Below are 25,152 nucleotides of genomic sequence, written 5' to 3' on the forward strand. Positions count from 1 at the left end.
GGGTTTGAGCTATTGATCTCTGGATTAGGAGCCTGATTAGCTGCAATCACCAGACCGATGGTCCACTCTGGGGTGGCTCAGTGGTTAGCACTGCTGCCTCACAGTGACTGGGACCCGGGTTCGATTCCAGCCTCGGGCGACTGTCTGTGTTGAGTTTGCACATTCTCCCCATGTTTACTCTGGTTTCCTTCCACAGTCCAAAGATGTGCAGGCTCAGTGAATTGGCCAAGCTGAATTATCCATAGTATTCAGGGATGTGAAGGATAGGTGCATTAGTCAGGGGAAGTATAGAGTAATAGGTCTGGGTGGAATACTCTGTGGAGGGTTGGTGTGGACTTGTTGTGCCAAATGGCCTGTTTCCATACTGTAGGAATTCTAATTCTAACTCACTATCATTCAGCAAGTGAGACTCTCAGTCTCCAGTGATGAGAGACAAACCATGGTGAGACCTTAGGGAAAGATTAGATTAGATTCCCTACAGTATGGAAACAGGCCCTTTGGCCCAACAAGTCCACACCGACTGAGTTTCTCAGGTTGAAGACAATTGGACAGTGAGAGTCTTTGGGGTCGTGTGGGTGTGGGTGCAGAGGGAGAGGGTTAAGGATAAGAAAGATTTGTAGCTTAAAAAGACCCGAAAAGCTCTAGTGATCAGTGATCACAGAAACATAAGGAGGCAGGAAAGGTGGAGTTTCTCTTCTCTCTTGGTCTTTAAGCTCTTCACAACCTTCAGGTCAATGCCATGGTCATTTTCCCCATTCCCTCCTGCAGTGATTTTGAATAAACTGCCCAAATAACACAAATTTCGGAGTAACTTTCAAAAGGGAACCAGAATAATTCTCAAAAGGAAGAAAGGTTTGCAGGGCTAGTGGGAAAGAATAGGAGGGAGTGGGACTCATTGTAGTGCTCTGCCAATGGGCCATCAGCAGAATAATGGACTAAATGATCTGTTCCCTGCACTTTAATGTTTATCTTTAGGGTGTAGGTTTGCTCGCTGAGCTGTAGGTTTGATATCCAGAGGTTTCATTACCTGGCTAGGTACCATCATCAGTGGCGACCTCCAAGTGAAGCCCTAGGCCACTGATGATGTTACCTAGCCAGGAAATGAAACATCTGGATATCAAACCTATAGCTCAGCGAGCAAACCTACACCCTAAACCTCAACCTGAGCTATAAACCTTCATAAACCTTGCATTAATGTTTATCTTTTCATCTTTTCCAAGCTAAGGGTCAGCGTGCATTGGGAACATCAGGAACAAGTCAGTATCAGAACAAGGAAGTGGGGCTACTCACTTTCCTTTGCTGGCCAGGTTATCCATGCAGGTCTTGATGTACTGGTTGTAGTAGTCAATCTGCTCTTCGAAGAAGGCAGTTTTGGAGATCAGGCCGCTGTATGTCTGCTGCAGTCGCACCAGCTCTGCCTTCCGCCTCTGCCGGTATCGACGCTGGTTTCTAATGTCCTGCAGCCAGGAACAGGCAGGGATTAAATTTGCCCCTGGCATGTGAGCTATGACAAATATACCACCTGTGTGGTACTGAACCAGACTGAGTAGGAAGATCCCAGTTTGGTTTCATGTGTGGTGATAAATGTGCAGAGATATGTGTTAATCCTGTGCTCATGGGCAGATGTACATGTATGTAGTTGTGTGTGTTTGCATGTGTGGGGTGTTACACGTGTGTATAGGTATGTGTGTGCATGTATGGGGTGTGTACGTGTGTGTAGTTATATGTGTGTGCATGTGTGGGGTGTGTACATGTGTGTGTGTAGGTATGTGTGGGGTGTGTACACGTGTGTGTAGGTATGTGTGTGTGCACGTATGGGGTGTGTACACGTGTGTGTATGTGTGTAGGTATGTGTGTGTACACGTGTGTGTAGGTATATGTGCATGCTCAGGTGCAGGTGTCTGCACATGTTCAGCATGACACTGCATGTGTGTGTACATGCAGAATTGATTTCACGGGTGTGTGTGCGTGTGCTCAGGAACGTGCATGGTGGTGTTGGTGTGTGTTCTCGGGTGTGCTTGCACAGCACGGGCTGAGTGTGCAGACAGCAATATCACAAATGGCCAGCATCATCCTCAGCCTCAGCTGCGATGTCTCCCACATTGACCAGGCCAATACTTCTCTGTCCAGCCACACTGGAACAACGGGTTGAGGGAAGCAGCAGATGCTGGCAACACTTATACCAAACACCCACTTACATTCATATAGCACCTTCAATAAAGATAAACATTCCAAGATGTTCAAGTGCATGAGGAAAGACGGAGCAGAAAACTGTGGGAAAAAAAATCGCCCAATCTCAGCACCATCGTTCTCACATGGCACAAAATAAGAACAGGAAAAGCTGGAATTAATCAGCAAGTCTAGCAACTTCCATGGAGAGAAACAGGGTTGGAATTCCAGGTTGATGATGTTTTTCCATTTGTCAACCTCTCTCATCTTTTTTCTTATTTTCACATGTGAGCTTGGCTGACTGGGCCAGCATTTAATGTCCATCCCCAACAGCCCTGGAGTAGGCGGTGGACAGCTGCCCTCTTGAACTGCTGCAGACTTGGGTATAGACAGAACCTCAACACTACTGGGGAGGTCACTCCCAGATTCTAATCCAGCGACAGTGAAAGAATATAAATATATTTCCAAATCAGGATGGTGAGTGGTTCTCTGAGAATTCTATGCTCTGATTTCAGACTTCACTAGAAGCAGGCAATCCTGCTGAGTGATCAGAAGCAATCTTGAGGCAGATCAGATTTCATTTATTTAAAAATAACCAGGCTGTGAATTATATTCAAATGAGGTGTGTTTGGGTGGGGTGGAGAGGAAGATGTTTCTCTGACCGGTTATACAAGCTGTGCGGGTCCCTGAGGAGGTGAGAGTGTGGCACACAGCCCTGCAACTGAACTCTGACAGTTACAGCTAAAGTGGAAAACAACAGCTAATGTTATTGTGTAAGTGCGTGTGTGTATGAGAGAGAGAGAGGATGTTATAGAGGTTTATAAAATCATGAGGGGCATGGATAGGATAAATAGAAAAAGTCTCTTCCCTGGGGTGGGGGAGTCTAGAACTAGAGAGCATAGGTTTAGGGTGAGAGGGGAAAGATATAAAAGGGACCTAAGGGGCAACATTTTCACTCAGAGGGTGGTATGTGTATGGACTGTGCTGCCAGAGGAAGTGGCAGAGGCTGGTACAATTACAACATTTAAAAGGCATCTGGATGGGTATATGAATAGGAAGGGTTTGGAGGGATATGGGCCGGGTGCTGGCAGGTGGGACTAGACTGGGTTGGGATACCTGGTTGGCATCGATGGATTGGACGAAAGGGTTTGTTTCCGTACTGGACATCTCTATGACTCTGTATGTGTGTGACACTATGCCTGGGAGAATGTGTGTGTGCAGGTGTATGTGAGAGAATGTGAGAGTGTGCATGCTTGTGTGTGAGAAAGAGTGTGTGAGTACGACAGAGAGAATGGATGTGAGCTTGTGTGAGAGTGAGAAAGAGAATATCTGTGAGCGAGAGAAAGTGGGAGAACATGTGTGTGTGAGAACGTGTGTGAATGAGAGAATATGAGTGAGAGACAATGTGTGTGTGAGAGAGAAAGAATTTGTATGTATGAGTGAGAGAAAATTTGTATGTATATTAGTGTGTGTGTGTGAGTGAGAGAGACAGAATGTGTGTGGATGTGTGAGTGAGAGAATGTGTGTGAGAGAGTGAGTGAATGTGTGTGTGAAAGAGTGAGTGAGAGAAGTGTGTGAGTGTGAGACTGACAAGAGAATGTGCGTGTGAGAGTGAGTGAGTGAGGGAATGTGTGTATGTGAGAGAAAGAATATGTGAATGAGTGAGAAAGAATGTGTGAGTGAGAGAGAATATGTCTCAGTGTGCGCTTGTGTGTCGAAGAGAGGGTATGGGTACATATGAGACACTGGGTGTGTGCATGAGGACAGAGAGAATCTATGTGTGAGAAGGGGTATGAATATGAGACAAACACAGATTGCTGGAGAAACTGAGCAGGTCTGACAAACATCTGTGGAAAGAAAACACAGTTAATGTTTTGAAGCTGGAATAACTGGTTCTTCAGAGGATTAGATTAGATTACTTACAGTGTGGAAACAGGCCCTTCGGCCTAACAAGTCCACACTGACCCGCCGAAGCGCAACCCACCCATACCCCTACATTTACCCCTTACCTAACACTACGGACAATTTAGCATGGCCAATTCACCTGACCCTGCACATCTTTGGATGGTGGGAGGAAACCGGAGCACCCGGAGGAAACCCACGCAGACACGGGGAGAACGTGCAAACTCCACACAGTCAGTCGCCTGAGGTGGGAATTGAACCCGGGTCTCCAGCGCTGTGAGGCAGCAGTGCTAACCACTGTGCCACCGTGCCGCCTACTCTGGAGAGTAGTAATACTGGGCTTGAAATGTTAACTCTGCTTCTCTCTCCACAGATGCTGTCAGACCTGCTGAGTTTCTCTAGCACACCCTTTGTTTCAGATTTCCAGTACCTGCAGTGTTTTGCTTTTATACGAATAGGAGTGAGAGAGTGTATGAACAAATTTGAACATTTGTGTGTTTGGGAAAGGGAGTGCGAAAGACTGTGTGGAGTCACAGTGAGGCTTTCACTCATGAACTTGAGTGTATCCACCCCACGTTTAAAAAAAAAGGCCTCTGGTTGCCTGTGAGTTGAAATGTTTTTAAATGAATTCTTGGGATTATTGCCCATCGCAGAGGGCACTTTGTCAATCACTCCGGGGTAACACTGGAGTTATAGAAATTGGGAATACTGTTGGATTTCTGGCCTGGAGGACATGATGACCTGGAAAACAAAGGAACCATTTATAATCCTGCTTTTTAGGATCTCTGGATGTCTCACGGCATTTTACCGCCAGTGAAGTCCTGCAGTCACTGTGTGCTGTGGGAAATGCAGTGGCCAATGTGTGCACAGCAGGATCCCAAACAGCCATGTGCTAAATGACCAGATAAGCCCTGGTTTCTTTTTCACAATGCTGATTGGGGGCTAAACGTTCACCAGACATCACTCAGAGTCACAGAGATGTGCAGCACGGAAACAGACCCTTCATACCGACTTGATATCCGAAACTGATCTCGTCCCAATTGCCAGCATTTGGCCCATATCCCTCTAAACCCATCCTATTCATATACCCATCTAGATGCCTTTTAAGTGCTGTAATTGTACCAGCCTCCAGCACTTCCTCTGACAGCTCATTCCATACAGACAGAATGTGTGTGGATGTGTGAGTGAGTGAATGTGTGTGTGAGAGAGTGAGTGAATGTGTGTGTGAAAGAGTGAGTGAGAGAAATGTGTGCGTGTGAGAGTGACAGAGAATGTGCGTTTGAGAGTGAGTGTGAGTGAGTGAGAGAATGTGTGTGTGTGAGAGAAAGAATATGTGAATGAGTGAGAAAGAATGTGAAAATGCTACCCCTTAGGTCCCTTTTAATTCTTTCTCCTCTCACCTCAAACCTATGCTTTCTAGTTTTGGACTCCCTGACCCTGGGAAAAAGTCCTTGGTTATTCACCCTATCCATGCCCCTCATGATTTTATAAACCTCTATAAGAGCATTTCCCTCTGACGCTCGAGGACAAAAATAAATCAAGGGAGAAGGCAGGAGAACAGGGTTGAGAAACATATCACGGCATGGTAACTTAGTGATTAGCACTGCTGCCTCACAGCTCCGGGGTCCCAGGTTCGATTCCAGCCTCAGGTGATTGCCTGTGTGGAGTTTGCACATTCTCCCTGTGTCTGCGTGGGTTTCCTCTGGGTGCTCCGGTTTCCTCCCACAGTCCAAAAATGTGCAGGTCAGGTGAATTGGTCATGTTAAATTGCCCATAGTGTTAGGTGCATTAGTCAGAGGGAAATAGATCTGGGTGGGTTACTCTTCAGAGGGTCGGTGTGGACTGTTTGGGCTGAAGGGCCTGTTTCCACACTGTAGGTAATCTAATAAAGGAAAGCATACCAAACGCCTTCTTCACTATCCTATCTACCTGCGACTCCACTTTCAAGGAGCTAGGAGCCTGCACTCCAAGGTCTCTTTGTTCAGCAACACTCCCTCGGACCTTACCATTAAGTGTATAAATTCTGCTAAGATTTGCTTTCCTCAGCCCATTGGCTCATCTGATCAAGATCCTGTTGTAATCTGAGGAAACCTCCTTCGCTGTCCACTACAACTCCAATTTTGGTGTCATCTGCAAACTTACTAATTGTACCCCTTATGCTCACATCCAAATCATTTATGTAAATGATGAAAAGTAGTGGACCCAGCACCGATCTGTGGGAAGAAAGTAGAAAGGAAGAGATGAGCAGTTGGGTGGAGATGGAGCCGGAGCCCAGAGAGAGAGAGAGGAAATTAGTCTGGGTGGGTTACTCTTCGGAGTGAATGTGACACATTTAAAGGGAACCTGGATAACAGACAGGAGGGAGAAATGGACAGAAGCATACTAAGTTTGGGTGAGATAAAGGGGAGGGTGGAGGGTGAAGGAGGTTTGTGTTTCGCCTATAAATACAGATGGGTCAATGGTCTGTTCCTATGATCAAGACTGATTCATTGGATCCTCACATTCACACAGCATTTTACCACCATCTAGTGGTGTAACTGAGGACTGCTGTGTCATGAACTCCAGCACACAGTGAAATGGTGCAGTCTGAGGCTGGTTCAACAGCTTGTTTCTTCTGATTGAAAAAACAAACTGGATGCCCCGGGAAGACTGGAAGTTCCTTCCTGATAGATGAACGAAGGTGAGTCAATTTAAGACTGAGTGAGTGAGTGAGTAAGTGAGAGTGTGTGTGTGTGAGAGACTGAGTGAGAGTGTGTGTGACTGAGTGAGAATGTGTGTTGTGAGAGAAAGAGAATATGTGAGAGTGAGTGAGAGAGAATGAGTATATATGAGACACTGGGGGTGTGCGTGAGGACAGATGTAAGAGGTTAAACTGAAGTCCTTCCTCTCAGCTGGAAATGAGGTGGTGTATTGAAGAGGAGCAGGGGAGTTTGTCCTCTACAGGGATTTATGCCCCAGTGATTGTCACAGTGAGACAAGACAGACAGCAGTGTTATGGTCACTAGACTATAAGCCATAGCCCATGCTGGGGGGAATTTATATTCAATAAATCAAAACGTGGAACTGAAAGTTATGGTGAGCATTGATTGTTCTAAAACTCCATCTAGTTCACCAGTGCCCTTTAGGGAAGGCAATGGACTGTCTGTAACTAACCTACAATGTTCCCTGCCTCTGGCCTTCATGTGACTCCAGAGCCACAGCAATGTGGTTGACTCTTACCTGCCTCTGAAAGGGCCCAAGCGAGTCACTCAGTTCAGGGCAGTTAGGGACAGGCAAGGGGCTTCTCCCCTGTTGCAGGATAAAGAGTAACTGGTCATGATCACATTGCAGTTGGTAGGATCTTCCTGTGCCTGTATGTTTCATACAGTCCCCATAGTGCAGAAACAGGCCATTTGGCACTGAACCTCCCACCCAGACCAACCCCATCCCCATAACCAATCCATCCTCGCCTGTACATCTTTGGACTGTGGGAGGAAACCGGAGCAGCCGCCCGAAATCTACACGGATCTGGGGACAATGTGTAAACTTCACACAGACGATCCCTGGTGCTGTAAGGCAGTGGTGCTACCTACTGAGCCACTGTGCTACCCCTTTCCTGCATTAATACCAGCGACTGCATTTCAAAATGTTGCCTCATCGGCTGTGATGGGCTTTCCAGGCAGCCTGAGGTTATGCAAGGTGCTATACAAATGTAAGTGCTGGGGTAGTGTTTACTGGGTTCAGACTGAGCTGTGTGTGAGGCCAACCTGAGTTGAGTATCTCATGAACCCAGCCCATCCTCTCTCGCAGTGAATTCAGAGAGAGAGTGCTGAGTGCCAGGTGAATGGCCACCTCCTTGTGCTAAGGGTGTTACCTTGGCGATGTCATTGATCAGGTCCTGGTATTTGTTCACTGGGTTGACTTTTCCCAGAGTTGCCAACTTTTTCAAGTTCTGTTCAATCTTCTCTTTCTTCTCCTTTAGAGACATCTGGCTTTCCTCTGACTGGACTTGGTTCTGTTTCATCTTCTCGGGAGTCTTGGCATCTCGGATAGCTCTCCTCTGCATGGCTCGCTGGTGATCAGCATCCTGTGGGGAGACAGAGGGAGGGGGGAGAGAGAGAGAGACAGAGACAACGTCAGCAGGGGCCTCTCAAACACTGAGGTTTGGTATCTGCAGTTCAAACTATTTCTTAAAGCAAAGCCATTCTATTCTCTGTTAGCACACAATGTTCCTCAGTTAACTTAACAGTCACAGGAACAGAGGGTGGCTATTGAGCTGCTCAAGCCTGTTACATAGATTATAGCTGGCACGGTGGCTCAATGGTTAGCATTGCTGCTTCACAGCACCAGGGACCCAAGTTCGATCCCATCCTCGGGCGACTGCTTGTGTGGAGTTTGCACATTCTCCCTGTGTCTGCGTGAGCACCCTCCGGGTGCTTCAGTTTACTCCCAGAGTCCAAAGATGTGCAGGTTAGGGTGGATTGGCCATGCTGGATACAGGGATAAAATAGGGGATGGGTCTGAGTGAGGTGCTCTTTGGAGGGTGGGTGTGGACTCGATGGGCCAAATGGCCTGCTTCCCTCTGTAGGGATTCTATGATCCCAACAGGAGGAGGCCATTCAGCACCTGAAACCGATTGCACAGGAGGAGGAGAAGGCAGTGGTATAGAAACAGAAGGCCACTCAGTCCCTTGATCCTGTAGCACAGGAACAGGAGGACTTCAGCCCCTTGCACAGATAGGATAGGACAGGAGACCACTCAGCTCCATGAATGGATAGCATGGGACAGAAGGCTCTTAAGCCCTGTTAGGAACTGGAGCTCAGTCAGTCAGTGATCAACCCTCTGATGAGACATCACAAGAATGGAAAGATGCAGCACTCACTTGCTCCGCAAAGGCCGGGGTCTCCAGGATCTCGGTCAACGTTTCACCGGGTTGGAAGCGAATCACATCGACAATCAAACGCTTGGTGCTGGAACAGAGCAAGACCGCGGTCAGGGTCACATTGCAGACTGGTTTGGGATATTCCTGAAGGAGAAGAGGGAGAGGGAGGAAAGAGAGAGATAGGAACAGAGGAATTGAGAGAGAGCGACGCAGAGTTCAAAGAAGAGGAGGAGACAGGGAGGAAGGGAGAAACATAGACACAGGAATTGAGAGAGACAGAGAGAGAGAGACTGGTTGAGCAGAATAGGAAGGAAGTCCAGAGTTTGGGATGCAGGCAGTGGAAGGCACAGCCATTGATGGTTGAAACTGGGGACATGCAAGAGCCAGAATTGGAGGAAGGTGCAGAAGTGAAGGACTGCTGCAGTCTCACAAACACACTATCTTTCAGGTAATATTGTTCACCTGTTCTCTCAGTCCCACATAAACAATCCCCCGGCCACACTGTCTCAAAGGTAAGTGGTGTTCTGTGTCTAAGCCAATATCTATCCCTAACATCACTGACTGACAAATTAGCTGGTCATCACTTCAAAAACACCTCATTGGCTGTAAATTGGGAAGTTGTGAAAGGTGTTACAGAAATTAAGTTTTTTTTGAGAAGCTCCTAACCTGTAGCCCCTCCCCAGTCACCCTTCCCGAGGCAAACAGCTTACTTCAGCAACAGAGTACGTGCGTTCATCTCCTCGTTCTCACTCCCAGACACATCAAATTTATTGGTGAGCGTCAGGGAAAGCTCTGTCTTGGAAAGCTGCTCTTTATTCGCTTCATGAAAACCCCCTTCACCTGTGGGAGAGAGACCCCAATGAATTAATTCAACAAATAACTTTGATAAAGCAAAACATTCCCCAGCATCTTCACAGGCACAGACACTGAACAGGGTGCAACACTGGGTGACAGCTTGAGACACTGTGATGGAGACAAAACGTTTGGCGAGTTGACAGTGAGTTCAAGGAGGAAGGTGAGGTCGCAAGGCAGAGAGGGAATTCCAGAGCCTGGGCCCAGGCAGCTGAAGGCACAGCTAACAATGGCAGAGATAGGGAGGGGGTGTAGGGGCTGGAGGGGGTTACAGAGATAGGGAGGGGATGTAGGGGCTGGAGGAGGGGACAGAGATAGGGAGGGGGTGTAGGGGCTGGAGGGAGTTAGGAAAATTGCTATGGATGCTGGAATCTGAAAAAAAAGGAGATCACAGCAGGTCAAGCAGCATCCATGGAGAGAAAGCAAGCTAACCTTTTGAGTCTAGATGACTCTTCACCAGAATTGGTGAAGTGTGGAGGGAACAACATTTATGCACTTGTGGGGGTTGGGTGGGGGTAGCTGGAGTGCTGAGGGAAAAAGGATGTTGATAGTTCAGATAAAGTTATCAGAATGTGAGAATTGCAGAGCAATGGTGTGTCTCACTGCCAGACTGGAAAGAACAGACAGTCCCACTTGGCGGAGAGGGATGGGGGGGTGGAGGGAGGGGAGAGAGGGTGACAGAGACTGTAACAAGCAAAGCTAAAAGAAAGGGAAGGAATGAGTTCACAATTTGAAGGTGCTGAATTCAATATTAAGTCCAAAATGTTGTAAACTACCTAGTTTGAAGATGAGATGTTGTTCCTGCAGTTTGTGCTGTGATTCATTAGAGCATTGCAGGGTGCTGAGGACAGAAAAGTGGGCATATGAACAAGACATTGAGTTAAAATAACCAACTACAGGAAGGTCTGCGTCATGCTTGCACACGGACCGGAGGTGCTCCGGGAAGTGGTCTGTGTTTGGTTTCAGCAATACAGAGTAGGCCACGTTGGGTGCAATGAATACAATAGACAAGATTGGAGGAGGTACAGGTGAAATGCTGTTTGGTGGTGGTGTTTTGCTGGTGTTGTCTGAAGTGGCAGAGAGATGTTTTGAATGCAGAGGCTGGTGAGTTAAAAAGTGATGAAACGGGGGACCAAATCACGCTGATAAAAGAAGGAAGCCATGTCAACAGCGTTGTTTTGGAAGGTGGCATCATTCGAACAAATATGACAAAGGTGAAGGAACTGGGAGAATGGGATGGAGTCCTTGCAGGACGTGAGGTGTGAAGAGCTGGAGTGAAAGTAGCTACGGGAGTCAGTGGCTTTGTGATGGATGGCGGTAAACAGTTTATTCCCTGAAATGGATTTGGAGACGTCAAGGAAAGAAAGGGAATTGTCAGAAATGGTTGATGTAAAAGTTATAGAGGGATGAAAATTGGAGGCAAAATGAACAAATTTGTCAAGGCCCAGGCGGGAGCATAAAATGACACTGAAACAGATGCTGATATACCGAGAAAAGAGCGGGGACCAGTGTCAGACTGGAACAAGGACTATTCCACATCCCCATAAAGAGGCAGGGCATAACTGGGATCCATGTGGATGCCCATAGCCACTCCTTTGAAGTGAGATGAATTAAAGAAGAAATTGTTCAGTGAGAGAACAAGCTCAGCCAGGCAAAGGAGAGTGGTGGTGGATGTGAATTGTTCTAGCCTCTGGTCAAGGGAGAAACCAAGAATTCTTAGACCATCTTGGTAGGGAATGGAGGTATAGAGGGATTGTACATCTGTGGTAAATAGGAGGCAGTTAGGGCCAGGGAACTGGAAATTGTCAGTATGGTGGAGAGCATCAGTGGAATCGTGGATGTAGGTCATCTGGACAAATGGATAGAGGATAGAGTCAAAGTAGGAGGAAATGAGCTGAGTCAGGCAGGAACAGGCTGATATGATGGGCCTACTGGGGTAGTCTGGTTTGTGGATTTTGGGAAGGAGATAGAAGCGAGCTTCCGGTATCAGGAGACTATAACGTTGGAGGCAGTGGGAGGAAGATCTCCAGAGGCATTGAGGTGAGTGACAGTCCTGGCAACAATAGCTCAATGTTCAAAAGTGGGTCATGGTCTAGGGGACGTAGGAAGTAATGTCTGAGGGTTGGCATTGAGCCTCTGCAAGGTTAAGATCAATATGCCAGACTACACTGGCATCACCTTTGTCACTCTCTCTCCCCTCTGCCACCCCAGTGAGACGGTCTGTTCCTTCCAGTCAGGCAGTTAAACACGCCATTGCTCTGCCATTCTCATATTCTGATCACTTAATCTGAATTATTAACATCCTTTCTCCCCCACCACTCCAATCTCCTTCCCACTATTGAATAAATGCTGCCCCCTTCCCACTTCACTTCAGCTCTGATGAAGAATCTTCTGGACTCAAAACATTGGTTTGCTTTCTCTCCAGGAATGCTACTTGATTCTGTTGTGATCTCCAGCATTTTTTCTTTTCAGTTCATTCCTTTTCCTGGCAGTTTAATGGCTTTTCGGGTCATTTCAGAAGGCACTTAATGTAAGCCACATTGATGTGAGTCTGGGATCACCATGTAGTCCTGATTAAATAAGGATTACAAATTTCCTTTCCTAAAAGACACCCAAGGCATTTGTTGCTTCATATTTAGGATTGGAGAGTCAATAATGGGAAACAAGAAAATGGCAGAGGATTTAAATAAATATTTTGTATCAGTCTTAAGAAGACACAAGTAACATGTAGGAATGCCAGAAAATCTTGGAGCAAAAGAAGGGCAGGAACATGTTAGACTAACTTGGAAATAATGAAAAATGAGAAAGGAATGGATAAAGATTGTTGTGGTTCTGTTCGCCGAGCTGGGAATTTGTGTTGCAGACGTTTCATCCCCTGTCTAGGTGACATCCTCAGTGCTTGGGAGCCTCCTATGAAGCGCTTCTGTGATCTTTCCTCCGTCATTTGTAGTAGTTTGTCTCTGCCGCTTCCGGTTGTCAGTTCCAGCTGTCCACTGCAGTGTCCGGTATATTGGGTCCAAACACATCGACCTGGACACAATATACCGACCACTGCAACGGACAGCTGGAACTGACAACCGGAAGTGGCAGAGACAAACCACTATAAATGCTGGAGGAAAGATCACAGAAGCGCTTCACAGGAGGCTCCCAAGCACTGAGGATGTCACCGAGACAGGGGACGAAACATCTGCAACACAAATTCCCAGCTCGGTGAACAGAACCACAACAACAGGTGGGAAGGTGTTAATTTGATGATGTACACAATATGGGGTTGGAAGCTCAGTTCAGGAACCTGTTGGATATCGAGAAGCTGGAGTCAATGGTTAGCGAGTGGGGTCTGTATCAGGGATCTGAAGGGTTTGGTATCTCGCTGCCTATTGTGTATGTGGTTAGCTCACAGGACAGTGTGACAAAGTCCAATTGCTAGAGGGAGAACAGATACATTCCACCTTAAAACAGCTGGATTGCCATCATAAATCCTGGAGGAACATGACTGGATCAGATAGGGTCACACATGAGTGAATCTGCTCAGAACGCCGTAGTGAGGGGAGGGGAGGGAGCTGCTAGGAATGGCCAGGTCAGGCGTCTGATCCCCAAGTTAGAGAGGAACATACCCTGACTCCTCCGTGCTGTCTGGGTGAAGCTGGCAAGGGGGTAAAGGAGCAGAGTAAAACAGCAGGCACTTGCCGACTAGAGACTCAATGGTGGGCACTTCACCAAGATCTTCCAGTAGCTCATGAATAGGATCATTGTGTTCAGGAGCAATAGCGTCTTGGTGATCCAGGAAAAGCTACAAAATGAGAGAAAACAATCAATCAGGTAGATGGACTGTGGACCCAAAAACAAGTAAGCACCAATCAAAGAGATGAATTCAGGATATAACTATCCTCTTGCTGACTGGGGGTTCACACATGCTGACTGGCCAAGTGGGCAGCAATCCCACTCTCTGATTACACTTAACATCTAATCAAGTGCATGGAAATACCTTGAGAGTTGTGAAAGGTGTTATACAAATAAAACTCATACTCTATGTTAAAGGAATGTCACCATAGTCCCAGGGGATGCTCTCTCATTCGAGAGAGATGGCTGGTGGTGGTTTAACCGGAGGGTCACCACGCCTCAGGTGAGGGGAGAGGTTGTGTTGGAGAGTCCTTCATCGAGTCATACAGCACGGAAACAGGCTTTTTGGCCCAACTCATCCACACTGATTGTGGTAACTTCGGAATTAAACTCATGTTATTGGCATTCCTCTGCATCGCAAACAGACCTCCAGCCAACTGAGCTAACCAACCCCACAGATGGTTACTGAAGTGTAATTACTGTTTAAAAAAATAAGCTACAGGAAAGAAATGGCATCAGAGGTTGGGCAATGTATTTCCAAGATCAGCCACATGTAATCGTTGCTCTGTACACGCACCATCCCTTTTGGGAATAGCGTAACGTAGGATTGGTTCTGGCTGTTCACTCACAGTCTGAGTGGATAAGAAGCTCACCCAGACTGTGCGATCCAGCAGTGAGCTGTGTCTCCACAGACTGAACCTTGGGAAATGCTGAATCCCTGTACCCAGAGGGAGGCTGCTCCTGGTACTGCCCCAGTAAACTCACCGTGTGAGTGTTGATGATCTCTCCAATAGAAATATAAATCACCGGCTTGGTCACAGTCACACGGTCTGAGTATTCATCAACGTTAAAACGGTCCTCAAGCTCTGGAACCTCACAAGCAGCCTGGAAGAATCGTCTGGATAGAGGGGCAACAGTGAGAATACGGGAGAGAGTGAGAGAGAGAGGAAGAGTCATCGATATAAAGATTGAGAGAAAGAGAGAGAGAAAATCCATAATGTACCATCATACATCACTGGACACTGTGCCTTCTGCTGCCTGGACCATAATCTCCAGATTCCCTTCCTGCTCCTCCCTCACCCTCCTCCTTCAGACCCACACCTCTGGCCATGCCGGAGTATTCCCATGTTTATTTAAGGTACTACACCTGACTACATTGCTGTGTCATGTCCTGGGAGGATAGATTAATGGTAATACATAATTGCAAGCCTTTTTAGCTTTTGTTTGTTATTATTTGTTCACAGGATGTGGCCCATCCCTCGTTGCCCCTTGAGAAGATGATGGTGAGCTGCCTTCTGGTACAGCTGCAGGCTCCCTGCTGTGGGTTGACCCCAGTGCCATTAGCAAAGCAATTTCAGGATTTTGACCCAGCGACAGTGAAGGAATAACGATATATTTCCAAGTCAGGTTGGGGAGGGGAACTTACAAGGAGTTCTATTCCCATGTATCTTGTCCTTCTGAATGGTAGTGACTGTGGGATTAGAGAATCTTTGGTGAGTTGCTGCAGTGCATCTTGTAGATGGTACACACTGCAGTCACCACTGTGTTTGCATGTTTAGTTACTGATGTGAAAGTGCTGAATTTCAACAGACTCAATATCTAAATGAAAAGACCTAGGGAAGGAGGGGGTTTGGGGATGGGGTCTGTGTTGTGTCTGTATCGGGAGATGGGGACATTGTATAAAGAACAGCAAGAGATCAAGATCGATTTACCTGAACTTCATGTGTGCCTGAGAGAGGTAATCGTTTACTGAGCCCAGGTGGCAGTTTTCCTTGTCGAACATTTTACTGGAGGCAGCATGTTGTAAGACCTTAGCAATGGAGCCCAGATTCCTTCTCTGATCGGTGGTCAGACCCCCACCCCCAGCCGAGATGTCGATGATATCAAATGCGTCAGGGGCCACGATGGCTGGGTTCATGTAGCGGTAATACAGCAGATTACCGACAATCTGAAATCAGCCAGAATGTAACTCACAACAACAATAATAACAGCTCCCAGCTGCCACCCCGAAACACTTGGCAAGTTTGTATAGAACGTGGAATAATCTGGACACTGGCAAAAGTCAGTAAGAGCTATCAGTGACAAGACAGGGATGGGAGACACAGGAAAAGAGGGGACACAGAGAGGAGCAGCAAAGGAAAGAGTAGGCACACAACTAACTTCAGTTCAGTTGCCACTCACAGAGAGGTTCACCGCAGGAGGAATTAAAGACCAGACTTCCAAAGGCAGGAAACGAAGGATTGTCAATCTCCTGCTACCTGGGAAAATTCCCCAAGCTCAGTTCAAAGAGTGTGGAAAGGAGAGAAATCGAAAGCCTTAAAACAGAAGAGAGAAGAGAAGCAAGGTTGAAACAAAATTATCAAAGGCTGGAAATATATTCGATTTACTTTGCAATGTGGGATTAGACTTTAAACCTCAGTAGCTCAGCTAGGAAGGAAGCTCAGACCCAGTAAAGTAACTCCCTCCAGGGTTCCCCCGGCTGGTGAAATTCAGTCTGACATGGAGCTGGAGGGGGAATGGTGTAAAACAATTCTATTCAAACCTGTCTGAAACTGACAAGCAGACAGGTCTGTTTGTCCACACAGAGATATTACGCCTCAGTGCCATTTCTCATCCAACAGACACAGTGTGATCACACACCTACCTTAATGAGCTCGTCATCTGTGGCATCAGGAAACTTCTCATGCAAGGAATCCTTCAGGACTTTAGCAATCAGCCTCATTCCGTACCTGCATCGGTGGGAGAGAGGTATTGGTGAACAAAGACAGGGAGATGGTGGAGCTGGTGGATCATAGAGTGACCACAGCTCGAACTGTGGTGCAGCCAGTCTCCAACGCAATCCTCACTGGGAGTCCAGACAAGAGACTGAGAGAGCGAAATGGTCACATTCTGTCCACTGTAACCTTAGAAAAGGTGGGGCTGCGGGAGGGGAGTATGTGGGTGGGTAGAGTCAGTAACAGTGGAGAGTGTATAAAGGGCTGTGGGAAATGAGTACTTACGGGATTTTGTCCACCGATGTAACAATAGCTGACAGGAATTTGTCGGTGATTGTTCTCATGTTCTTGATGGATGTGTCTAGTCTCTGTTTGACCTCATCATGACTGAGCGCCTGGTCTGGTGTGACATCGTACGGGAGTTTACTGAAAAACAGAATTGTGGATACGTTGACTATCGGTTGGATGCAAAGGGCTGCTTAGTATCCACTCTGTCACGTCAGTCCACAGGGGCAAAGTGAACCCTTCAAAATCCCAACCATTTCCCTGCTGATGAAATGGACATCATACCAACAGCAGGCTCTCCCATCTCCTCATTTCTTCCCCCATCCCAGTTGTTACCACTTTCGACACTGGACCCTACAGCAGGAACTGAACCAGCTGACAGCATTCAGCAGTGAAAGGAGCAGAACACCTTGATCAAACACGATACAAGGCCATGCCTGTCTGTCTGTCTGTTTAGTAAAGGACTTGCATCTGCATTATATTTTTTAATATAAAGTGCTCCACAGCCAATTAAGTATTTGTGAAGTGTGGTCACTGTTGTGATGGAAAAAATACCAGCACCAATTTGTGGAGAGGAAGCTCCATCAGCAGCAATGTGACAATGACCAACTAAATCTGTTCTGTGGATGAAACATTAGTCAGGAATCCAAAGCTAAATACTATCCTCTTATTCAAATTAGCAGCACCCATGCTTGAGGGTGGATGGGAGCTCAATTTATCATCTCATCTACGAGATGTCACCTCCAGCAGAGCAGGCTGGGATTGAGACGGAGACTGAGATCGATTTTTTTCTATCAGTAAGGGGGAAATCGAGGGTTCTGGAGAAAAGGCAGGGAAGTAGAGTTGTGGATGACCAGATCAGCCATGATCTTATTGAATAGCAGAGCAGACTCAATGGACCAAATGGCCTAATTTTGTTCCCATATGGAAATAGACTTATGGTCTGACTGCACTCTCTTGGTACCAGGGTTAATGCTGGATGTGAGCTGTAGGTAGGATCGTATCCACTCAGCCCATATGGTCAGTGAACGTAATGTGAAATCGGACACAGACTTGTCTCAATCTCTTTCCAATACGGTGGAGTTTGGTGATGAGAAATCCACCCCACATATACTCTCACAGCTGTATTCACCAAACTGTGGGCTGGACAGCAGAGGGAGAGTGATTCTGAGCTGGTGAACTCCTGGAATAGCAAGACCTGGAGTGAATCAGAGAGTCTGTAAGTGACAAGGAAACAGACTCTGCAGGGTGCAGGGGACAAAGGAGAGGGCCTGGAGAAAGCTTCGCTCCCCAAGCATGGTGGCATTACCAACCAGGGCACAGGCTCGTGCTAGCACTAATAAACAAGCACACAGCACCAGGGGTCGCAGGAACTGCACACTCGCCAGAAGTTGCAGTGCGCTGGGTATAAATGCGGCTGCTGTCCCTCCCTTGATCAGCAGCACAGGAATCAGAGGAAACTCTTGTTTGCTTCACTGGTGTTTGCTGTCGATGTAGAACAGCTGCCCTTGTAGAAAATGGCACACTTCATGAAGTAATTCTTCAGATGAAGCACTCTGGGGCACTTGGCTGACGTGATCACTGTTGTATGAACACACATTTCCTCCTTTCTCAGTGTTGTATACCCTACATGTTCCTTCCTGTTTGATGGACACTGCAAATTTCATTCTTCATTATCCTAGCTCACAGTGAGCCTAGTGTGGTTAGCATGGGACATGTTGTGTAAGATATGCTCCAGGCCAGGGAACAAAGGACTGTTAACCAGCACAGTGCCTCGGAATGATGGAGAGAGATTGGGATGAATCCTGACCTGAAAGCTCTCACCAGGAGCCCAGCTCACTGAGAGACTGACTCATTGAGCTGTTAGTCTTCAGAACACTTCACCCCAAAGGCTGGATTACTGAATATATTCAAGGCAGACTTAGACAGATTTGTGAGCTTCAACAGAGTCCAAGGTTATGGGGAACAGGTTGGAAAGTAGAGTTAAAACTCTGATCAATGAGCCATGGCTTAATGAATAACGGAACAGGCTTGAGGGCCGTGTAGGGAATGGATTTGAATCACACATTCCAGGCGGACTAGCATCTCCAGAAAGCACCTGTCCTCACCCCCAGGTGTGCTTCACTTTCCCCTAAAGGCCATTCACCCAGCTCTCCCGAATCCCGGGCCCACTTCACACGTCTCCCCTGGCATCATGTTGCTGCCAGGGCTGGAGGCAGCACCAGTAAAAGTGAGCAAGCAGGGCACTTGTCTTCATTGGTTGGTGCTCCAGGAAGACAGGAGTCTCACCAGGAGTGTATGGAGCAGCCCACTGGGTAAGGACGTTTGCCGTGTGTCTCTCTTACCTGGCCTCTCCTGTCTGTGATTCCATCTGGTTCACCCAAGCCTTGTAAATATCCACAGGGTCTGTCTTGATGTTCATTGACCGTTCCTCAATGATCTCCTTGACAACAGGAGCCAGGATCTGTCGGAGGGCATTCTGTCCTCGTGCTCCACGGTTGAAGCTGACCACCATCTTAATAACAGTGGGGTTCCCTGTGATGATCTCATGGAGCTGATCGACCTTTGACCTGCAGAAAGCAGAGAATGTGCCAGGGTCAAAATCACTTTCACAGGGATCTCTTACAGTGTTTCCCTCAGAGGCCTGTATGTACAGAGAGGAGAAAGTGAGGTCTGCAGATGCTGGAGATCAAAGTTGAAACTTTATTGCTGGAACAGCACAGCAGGTCAGGCAGCATCCAGGGAACAGGAGATTCGACGTTTCGGGCACAGGCCCTTCTTCAGGAATGTATGTACAGAGAGTCCATCTCACACACTCCCTGACAAGTGCCAATGTCACCAAACAAAATCCCACACGAGTCTCTCTCTTCTGACATCACCCTTGGACAGTGGCCTTCTGCCTGGACTGCAAACCCCATTCTCTGGTAGCAACATAGCAGTGAATAGACAATCCCCTCCCTACAACGTTGTAAATCTTACCGACAGCAAATGGGCTGCAGCCTTCAGCTCATCACCAGCTTCTCCAAGGCAACTGGAAACGGGTAATAAATGCTGGCCCAGCCTATCACATCACAGCCCGTGAATTAACAAAAGCAATCTCAAACACCTCAGTCTGAACCTGTCCCTCCAACCCTCAATCCCATTTCCAAACCGGATATTCATCAGGCTCTTTTTGACCGGATTTACCTGCCAGTGACTGATCTGGAATTAGGGGGTAAGGAGCAGTAAAGGGCAGATGTGGGCAGGAACCTACTTGATTTCTTCTTGGAGGGCAGTCTTGAAGAGTTTCAGCAGCAGGTACTCCTCTCTCTGGTTCGAAGCATAGTTATAGAGCGTGAAAATGACCGAGTCCATGAACTTAGTGGATTTATTCTGAGGCATCTGAAAGATCAGCTTGGCCAGGTAGGTGGGGTTAGTCTGGAGAGAGAGAGCGAGAGAGAGAAAAACACACCCAATGTGACACTGATTTCCTACTCATTGAATGGAACCGTTGACTTTAAGTTGCCTTTTCCTAACTCCCTCCTGTTTTCTCATCAATGCTGTGCTGGATGACAGGGTTCCAGGCTGGACAGACTCAGACTGTCTACTGGACCCAGTAGGGGGTGGCTCACACACGACTGAGTTGGAAATTGATTATCACTGCAAAAGATGACCCCAGACATTTTCTACCGGAAGGATTTGCATTTTCATAGTCCCCTTTCACAAGTTCAGGGCATTGCAGAGCTCTTCACAGTTAATGAGGTATTGTTTTCCAAGTGCAGTCTTTGCTGTAGTTTGGGAAAAGCAGCAGCCAATTTGTGCACAGTAAAATTCCACATGAGATGGAATGAGATAATGACCAGATTGTAATGCTGGTTGAGGGATAAATATCGGCCCCAAGACACTGTTCACATGCGGGAAGCTGGGGCTTCTTAAAAGACCTTGTGCCTGACAGTTCAGCAGCCACTCAGTACTGCATGGAAGAGCCAAGCTGTAATTTATGCTCCAAATGTGAGAGAGGGACTCGAACCCACAATCTTCTGGTTCAGAGGCAAGAATGTTACACCCTGAGCCAAAGGTGACAACTTCAAAATGGGTGGGAAGAGTCAGTGATGGAGGGAGAGTGTACCCGAGGGAGCGGACCCAGTTGGGTGGGAAAGAAGCCAACTGGAGTTTACCTGGAGCAGGTAGAAGAGGTTCTGATAGGCCTCCAGCTTCATCCGTTTCTCCTTGCTCAAGGCCTTCAGGCCTCCTTTCTGCTTGTTGATCTGCATCATGTCTGACAGCTGCTCTTTGTTCTTCCGGGTCAGTTTCTTGCTGTGAGACACTACTTCCTGTAACGTTAGAAAGGTACCGTCAGCCCATCCAACCCATCCCTGCCATTGGTCACTATCTCATCATGTGACCAAGAACCTGGCTCTGGACTGGGGACAGTGGCTCACAAGCAGAGGCCTCCCAGCTCCCAACCATGTCATAATTTTCTGGGATTTCCCTGATATTCCCATTGTCCAGTCAATATTCCCAGGGTGATATATTTCCGGTGTGATTTTCTTACTGTTCAGGACAAAATTCCTGTTGTCTGGGGCAATACACCTGATGGTAGTCCCTGACCAATTACCCTGGCGCTTGGGACAAAATTCCTGTTAGCAGGAATAGGATTACCAGTACCTGGGATGGTTATTGCTGGCACTGTATTTCCAAAGAGTTATTCCCGTCAGCTTCATGAATGATATTCCTATCGCTGGAAATGGTGTTCCCATACTGGTATTCCCAGACTGATATTTCAAGGGACCTTTCCATTATTTTGGAATTGATATCTCATTACTAGGGACAACACTCCCATTATTCCAGAACCATATTCCCATTTCAGGAAGTGGTACTCCCAACAATCTGGGAGGGGGGAGTGATATTCCCACTATTCTGTGTATGATGCTTTGCGATTAACATTCCCATTATTCAGGGCTGATTTTCCAATTCTTCTGGGGAGAATATTCCTGATATTTCAGGGATGATACTCTGGTTACTTCAGTATCACTATTCCCTGTATTCTGGGGTCAACGTTCCTATTATTCTGGGTGATGTGCCCATTGGTCTGGGATTGATAGTCATTAGTTGGGTGATATTCCCACCGTTCCGAGGTTTTTATTCCCATTACCTGCAGCGTGATTTTGTTCTTCACCAGGAGCCCAATCTTTATATCCATTGTGTTGAGATCATTTTCTAGTTGCTGATTGGACCGGATCCGAGTAACCACTTCCTCTCTCAGTCGCATCATTTCCATCTCCTCCTGGAAATCCTGGTCACTCTGATCGAGCAGGTGCACAAACTTCCGGACAACGGCCATCGGAGGCTGCTCCGCATTGACTATCCGAGAAGAGAGGGTTAGTGAGAGAGGGAGAAAGGAGAGGACAGCCACAAAACAAATCCTATCCTGACACCGAGCTGCATTGGTTTCAGGTCAGCAATTTCCAATTAAAAGCATTAACCCTGTTGGCCCGGGCCCCTTACTCTCAGATTCCCAGACACTGGATCTTCCTGGTTCTCGTCTCTTATTCACCTCCCCAACATCCTACCTCCTCCCCAGTTCCTTCATTCCCTTTACCTTCTCTCTTCAAACTTTATGTGCTCTCTTTCTAAATACTTCCATCGCTCCCCTTCTTTGATCCAATAATCGAGGAATAAATGGATATATCACATCAAATGATGGATCTGGCACCGGTTCTTGAGTCTGATACTCACTCAGAGTTTTATAATCATCTCGGGCCTTGTTTGCTCTGATGAATGCCTGGATTTTAATAATATCAGACTCCTGGAAATAAATGAGAAAACTGGAGATCAGTATTAACCTCAGCAGGTGTTGTAGCTGTTTGAACCTGGAGTGAGACACACAGTCAGAATGATCAGGGAGCATCAGGCAGCTGGAAGGAACTAGATGGCTCATAGTTACTGACCCACCTGTACCGCAGAGACATGGGTCAGCTGATTCCAAACCAAACCCCTCTGCTTTGGATTTCCTCCACACACACTCCCTCACAAATCATAGCACCAAGATACAACTCTCAGTCAGAGGATCCTTGTAAATAGGAACAGAGTAGGCTATTTAGCCCCTCGCGCCTATTCAATTGTTCAACTGGATGATGACCAAAATTCTATCTATATGACCATCAGACATAGTAACAGGAGTAGGCCATTTGGCCCATCAAACCTGCTCCCCATTCAATGGGATCCTGGCTGATCTGACATTCTTCACATTCACTTTCCTGCCCTTTTCCTGTAACCCTTGATTCCCCAACTGGTCAAGAATCTCGCTATCACAGCTTTAAATGTACACAAGGACTCTGCCCCCACAGCTCTCTCTGTGGTTAGGAGTTCCAAAGGCACTTAACCCTCTGAGAGAAGAAATTCCTCCTCCTCTCCATCTGAAATTGGTGTCCCTTTATTCTGAGACTGCACCCTCTGGTCCAAGACTCTCCCCTGAGGGGGAGCACCCTCTCAGCATTGACCTTGTCGAGCTCCTTAAGAATCTGAAATGTTTTAATGAGATCACCTCTCATTCTTCTAAACTCCAGTGAGTGGATTCTAATCTGTTTAATCTTTGCTCATAAAATTCCATACTGGGATCATTCTTGTGAACCTTCTCTGAATTGCCTCTAATGAGATGCTATCTTTCCTCAAAAAAGCAGACTAGACTGCTCCCAGTGCTCCAGATGTGGTCTCACTGGCCCCTTGTACAGTTGCAGTAAGTCTTCCCCACTCTTACTCTCCAACCCCCTTGAAATTAGGGCCAACATCCCATTGGCCTTCCTGATTACCGGCTGCACCCTGTGTGCTCGCTTTCTGTTTCTCAGGTACAAATGCCCTCAGGTACCTTTGGATTGCAGCTTCCTTTGGTTTTTCTCTATTTAAATAATGCTTTGTTCTTTTGTTCTCCCCTTGCACATCGTTAACATGTAGAAATCTATCAATTTCTGTTAGGAACACATCTGATAACAGACCCTCTACAGCCCTCTGGGGCAGAGAATTCCGAAAATTCCTCAGAACCTTAGTAAAGAAATTCTTCCTCATCTCAGTCTGAGGGCAGATTCCCTACTCAGAGACTTTAGATTCCCTTCAACCAGGGAACATCCTTCCTGGGTTTTCCCTGACAGACCCCAGCAAACATTCCTGGCAACATTACACCATGGTTGGAGTGGGACACGGTCAGGGGCTGCAAGCTGCACTTGGAGACTGAACAGCGATCAATCTAACCTCAGAGAAACTGAGATCTGCATTCCTGGATGGGGTGTGTAGGAGTTAGGGAAGGGTAAATGCTCAAGAGTTAATCAGAGGATCAGTAACAAAGGAGTGATCTCATTGTACAGTGGGTAGTGTCCCTGTCTCTGAGCCAGAAGCTCCAGCTATAAGCCTCGTTCCAGGACGTGGATGGTCATGCAGTTTGTAACATGGTCAGCCCATAAATCCTTCCCTTACGTCTGAACAGCAGGTGGTGAAAGGGGGAAAGAGTCTCCTGATCAGCCATGTTGGATGCAGAATGGGGCATCTCAAACTAGGAGTGAGCACATTGGCAATCTGTCCCAGGAAACACCAGCTACAGGCACAGACAGAAGTAGTTGGTCTGCCTCAGACATCATACACTAGACACAGGAAGACCTTTGAGCCTGTAAGTCCAAGTGATAAGGAGCATGGATGATTACTCTTTTATTGTCCATATCCCAGCAAACAAGGCCAGAACTTGCTGCTGGATTGTTAATCCAGCAAACAGGTAATGTGCTGGGGACCCAGTTAAATCCTGCCAGGACAGATGGTAGAACTTGAATTCAACAAAAATCTGGTCTGAAGGGCCTAATGATGATCATGAATCCATTATCAATTGTTGGGAAAATCCCATTTGATTCACTCATGTCCTTTAGGGAATGAAACTGCCATCCTTACCTGGTCTGGCCTACATGTGACTGCAGACTCAAAGCAATGTGGTTGACTCTTAAATTTCCTCTGAATGCTTACGGATGGATAATAAACACTGGTCTAGCCAGTGACGCCCTCATCCCATAAATGAATAAAAAAAGGATCATCTTGCTTGGTGATTTCAGGGGAATTGCCCTAAGTCTGGAGTCACATGTAATCCAGATGAGGTAAGGATGGCAGATTTCATTTCCAAAATGGCATTAGTGAGCCAGATGGGTTTTTACAACAATCAATAACCAGCCTAGCATTTAATTCCAGCTTTATTTAAATACCACGTTGCTGAGCTGCGATTTGAACACCTGTCCCCAGCTCCTGGGCGTCTGGATTGCTAGTCTAGAGACAGTACCACTCCAGGATTGTTAAAACAAAGGGCAAAAGAAATGATTTTCACACAAATCTATCAGAATTCAACACCACACAGAAGGTCATGGATTGAAAAGAATTGAAAAATAAACAACGAGAGACTTTGTGTCATTACGCAGAGCGGTGATGATTTGGAAGGTGAATGGGAAATGAAATCAGAATCCAGAGGAAACTACTGGAAGCTACTGGGGAGGAATAATTTACAAAGACATGGGGAAAAGT

The 25,152-nt window shown here is 46.9% G+C and overlaps 1 protein-coding gene and 1 long non-coding RNA gene across 3 annotated transcripts in view; one reads left to right on the top strand and one right to left on the bottom strand.

The window, feature by feature from the left end:
• The window catches only part of LOC122542583, an 85,674-nt gene that overhangs the window by 16,696 nt on the left and 43,826 nt on the right, over positions 1 to 25,152 (top strand). The gene's annotated exons all lie outside the window — the stretch shown is intronic.
• Positions 1 to 25,152, bottom strand: part of iqgap1 (IQ motif containing GTPase activating protein 1) — a 111,327-nt gene that overhangs the window by 3,457 nt on the left and 82,718 nt on the right. The window contains exons 22-35 of the mRNA XM_043680495.1: positions 22,342 to 22,411; positions 21,758 to 21,966; positions 20,781 to 20,936; positions 19,877 to 20,040; positions 18,969 to 19,193; positions 16,624 to 16,764; positions 16,269 to 16,353; positions 15,337 to 15,572; positions 14,390 to 14,522; positions 13,472 to 13,574; positions 9,643 to 9,772; positions 8,933 to 9,020; positions 7,925 to 8,137; positions 1,291 to 1,457 (exon numbers count right to left, since the gene is read on the bottom strand). Coding sequence (XP_043536430.1) covers positions 1,291 to 1,457; positions 7,925 to 8,137; positions 8,933 to 9,020; positions 9,643 to 9,772; positions 13,472 to 13,574; positions 14,390 to 14,522; positions 15,337 to 15,572; positions 16,269 to 16,353; positions 16,624 to 16,764; positions 18,969 to 19,193; positions 19,877 to 20,040; positions 20,781 to 20,936; positions 21,758 to 21,966; positions 22,342 to 22,411 — 2,120 coding nt within the window. The remainder of the gene's footprint in view (positions 1 to 1,290; positions 1,458 to 7,924; positions 8,138 to 8,932; positions 9,021 to 9,642; positions 9,773 to 13,471; positions 13,575 to 14,389; positions 14,523 to 15,336; positions 15,573 to 16,268; positions 16,354 to 16,623; positions 16,765 to 18,968; positions 19,194 to 19,876; positions 20,041 to 20,780; positions 20,937 to 21,757; positions 21,967 to 22,341; positions 22,412 to 25,152) is intronic.

This window comes from Chiloscyllium plagiosum, chromosome 40 (assembly GCF_004010195.1).
Source record: "Chiloscyllium plagiosum isolate BGI_BamShark_2017 chromosome 40, ASM401019v2, whole genome shotgun sequence".
NCBI classification, from domain to species: Eukaryota; Metazoa; Chordata; class Chondrichthyes; order Orectolobiformes; family Hemiscylliidae; genus Chiloscyllium; species Chiloscyllium plagiosum.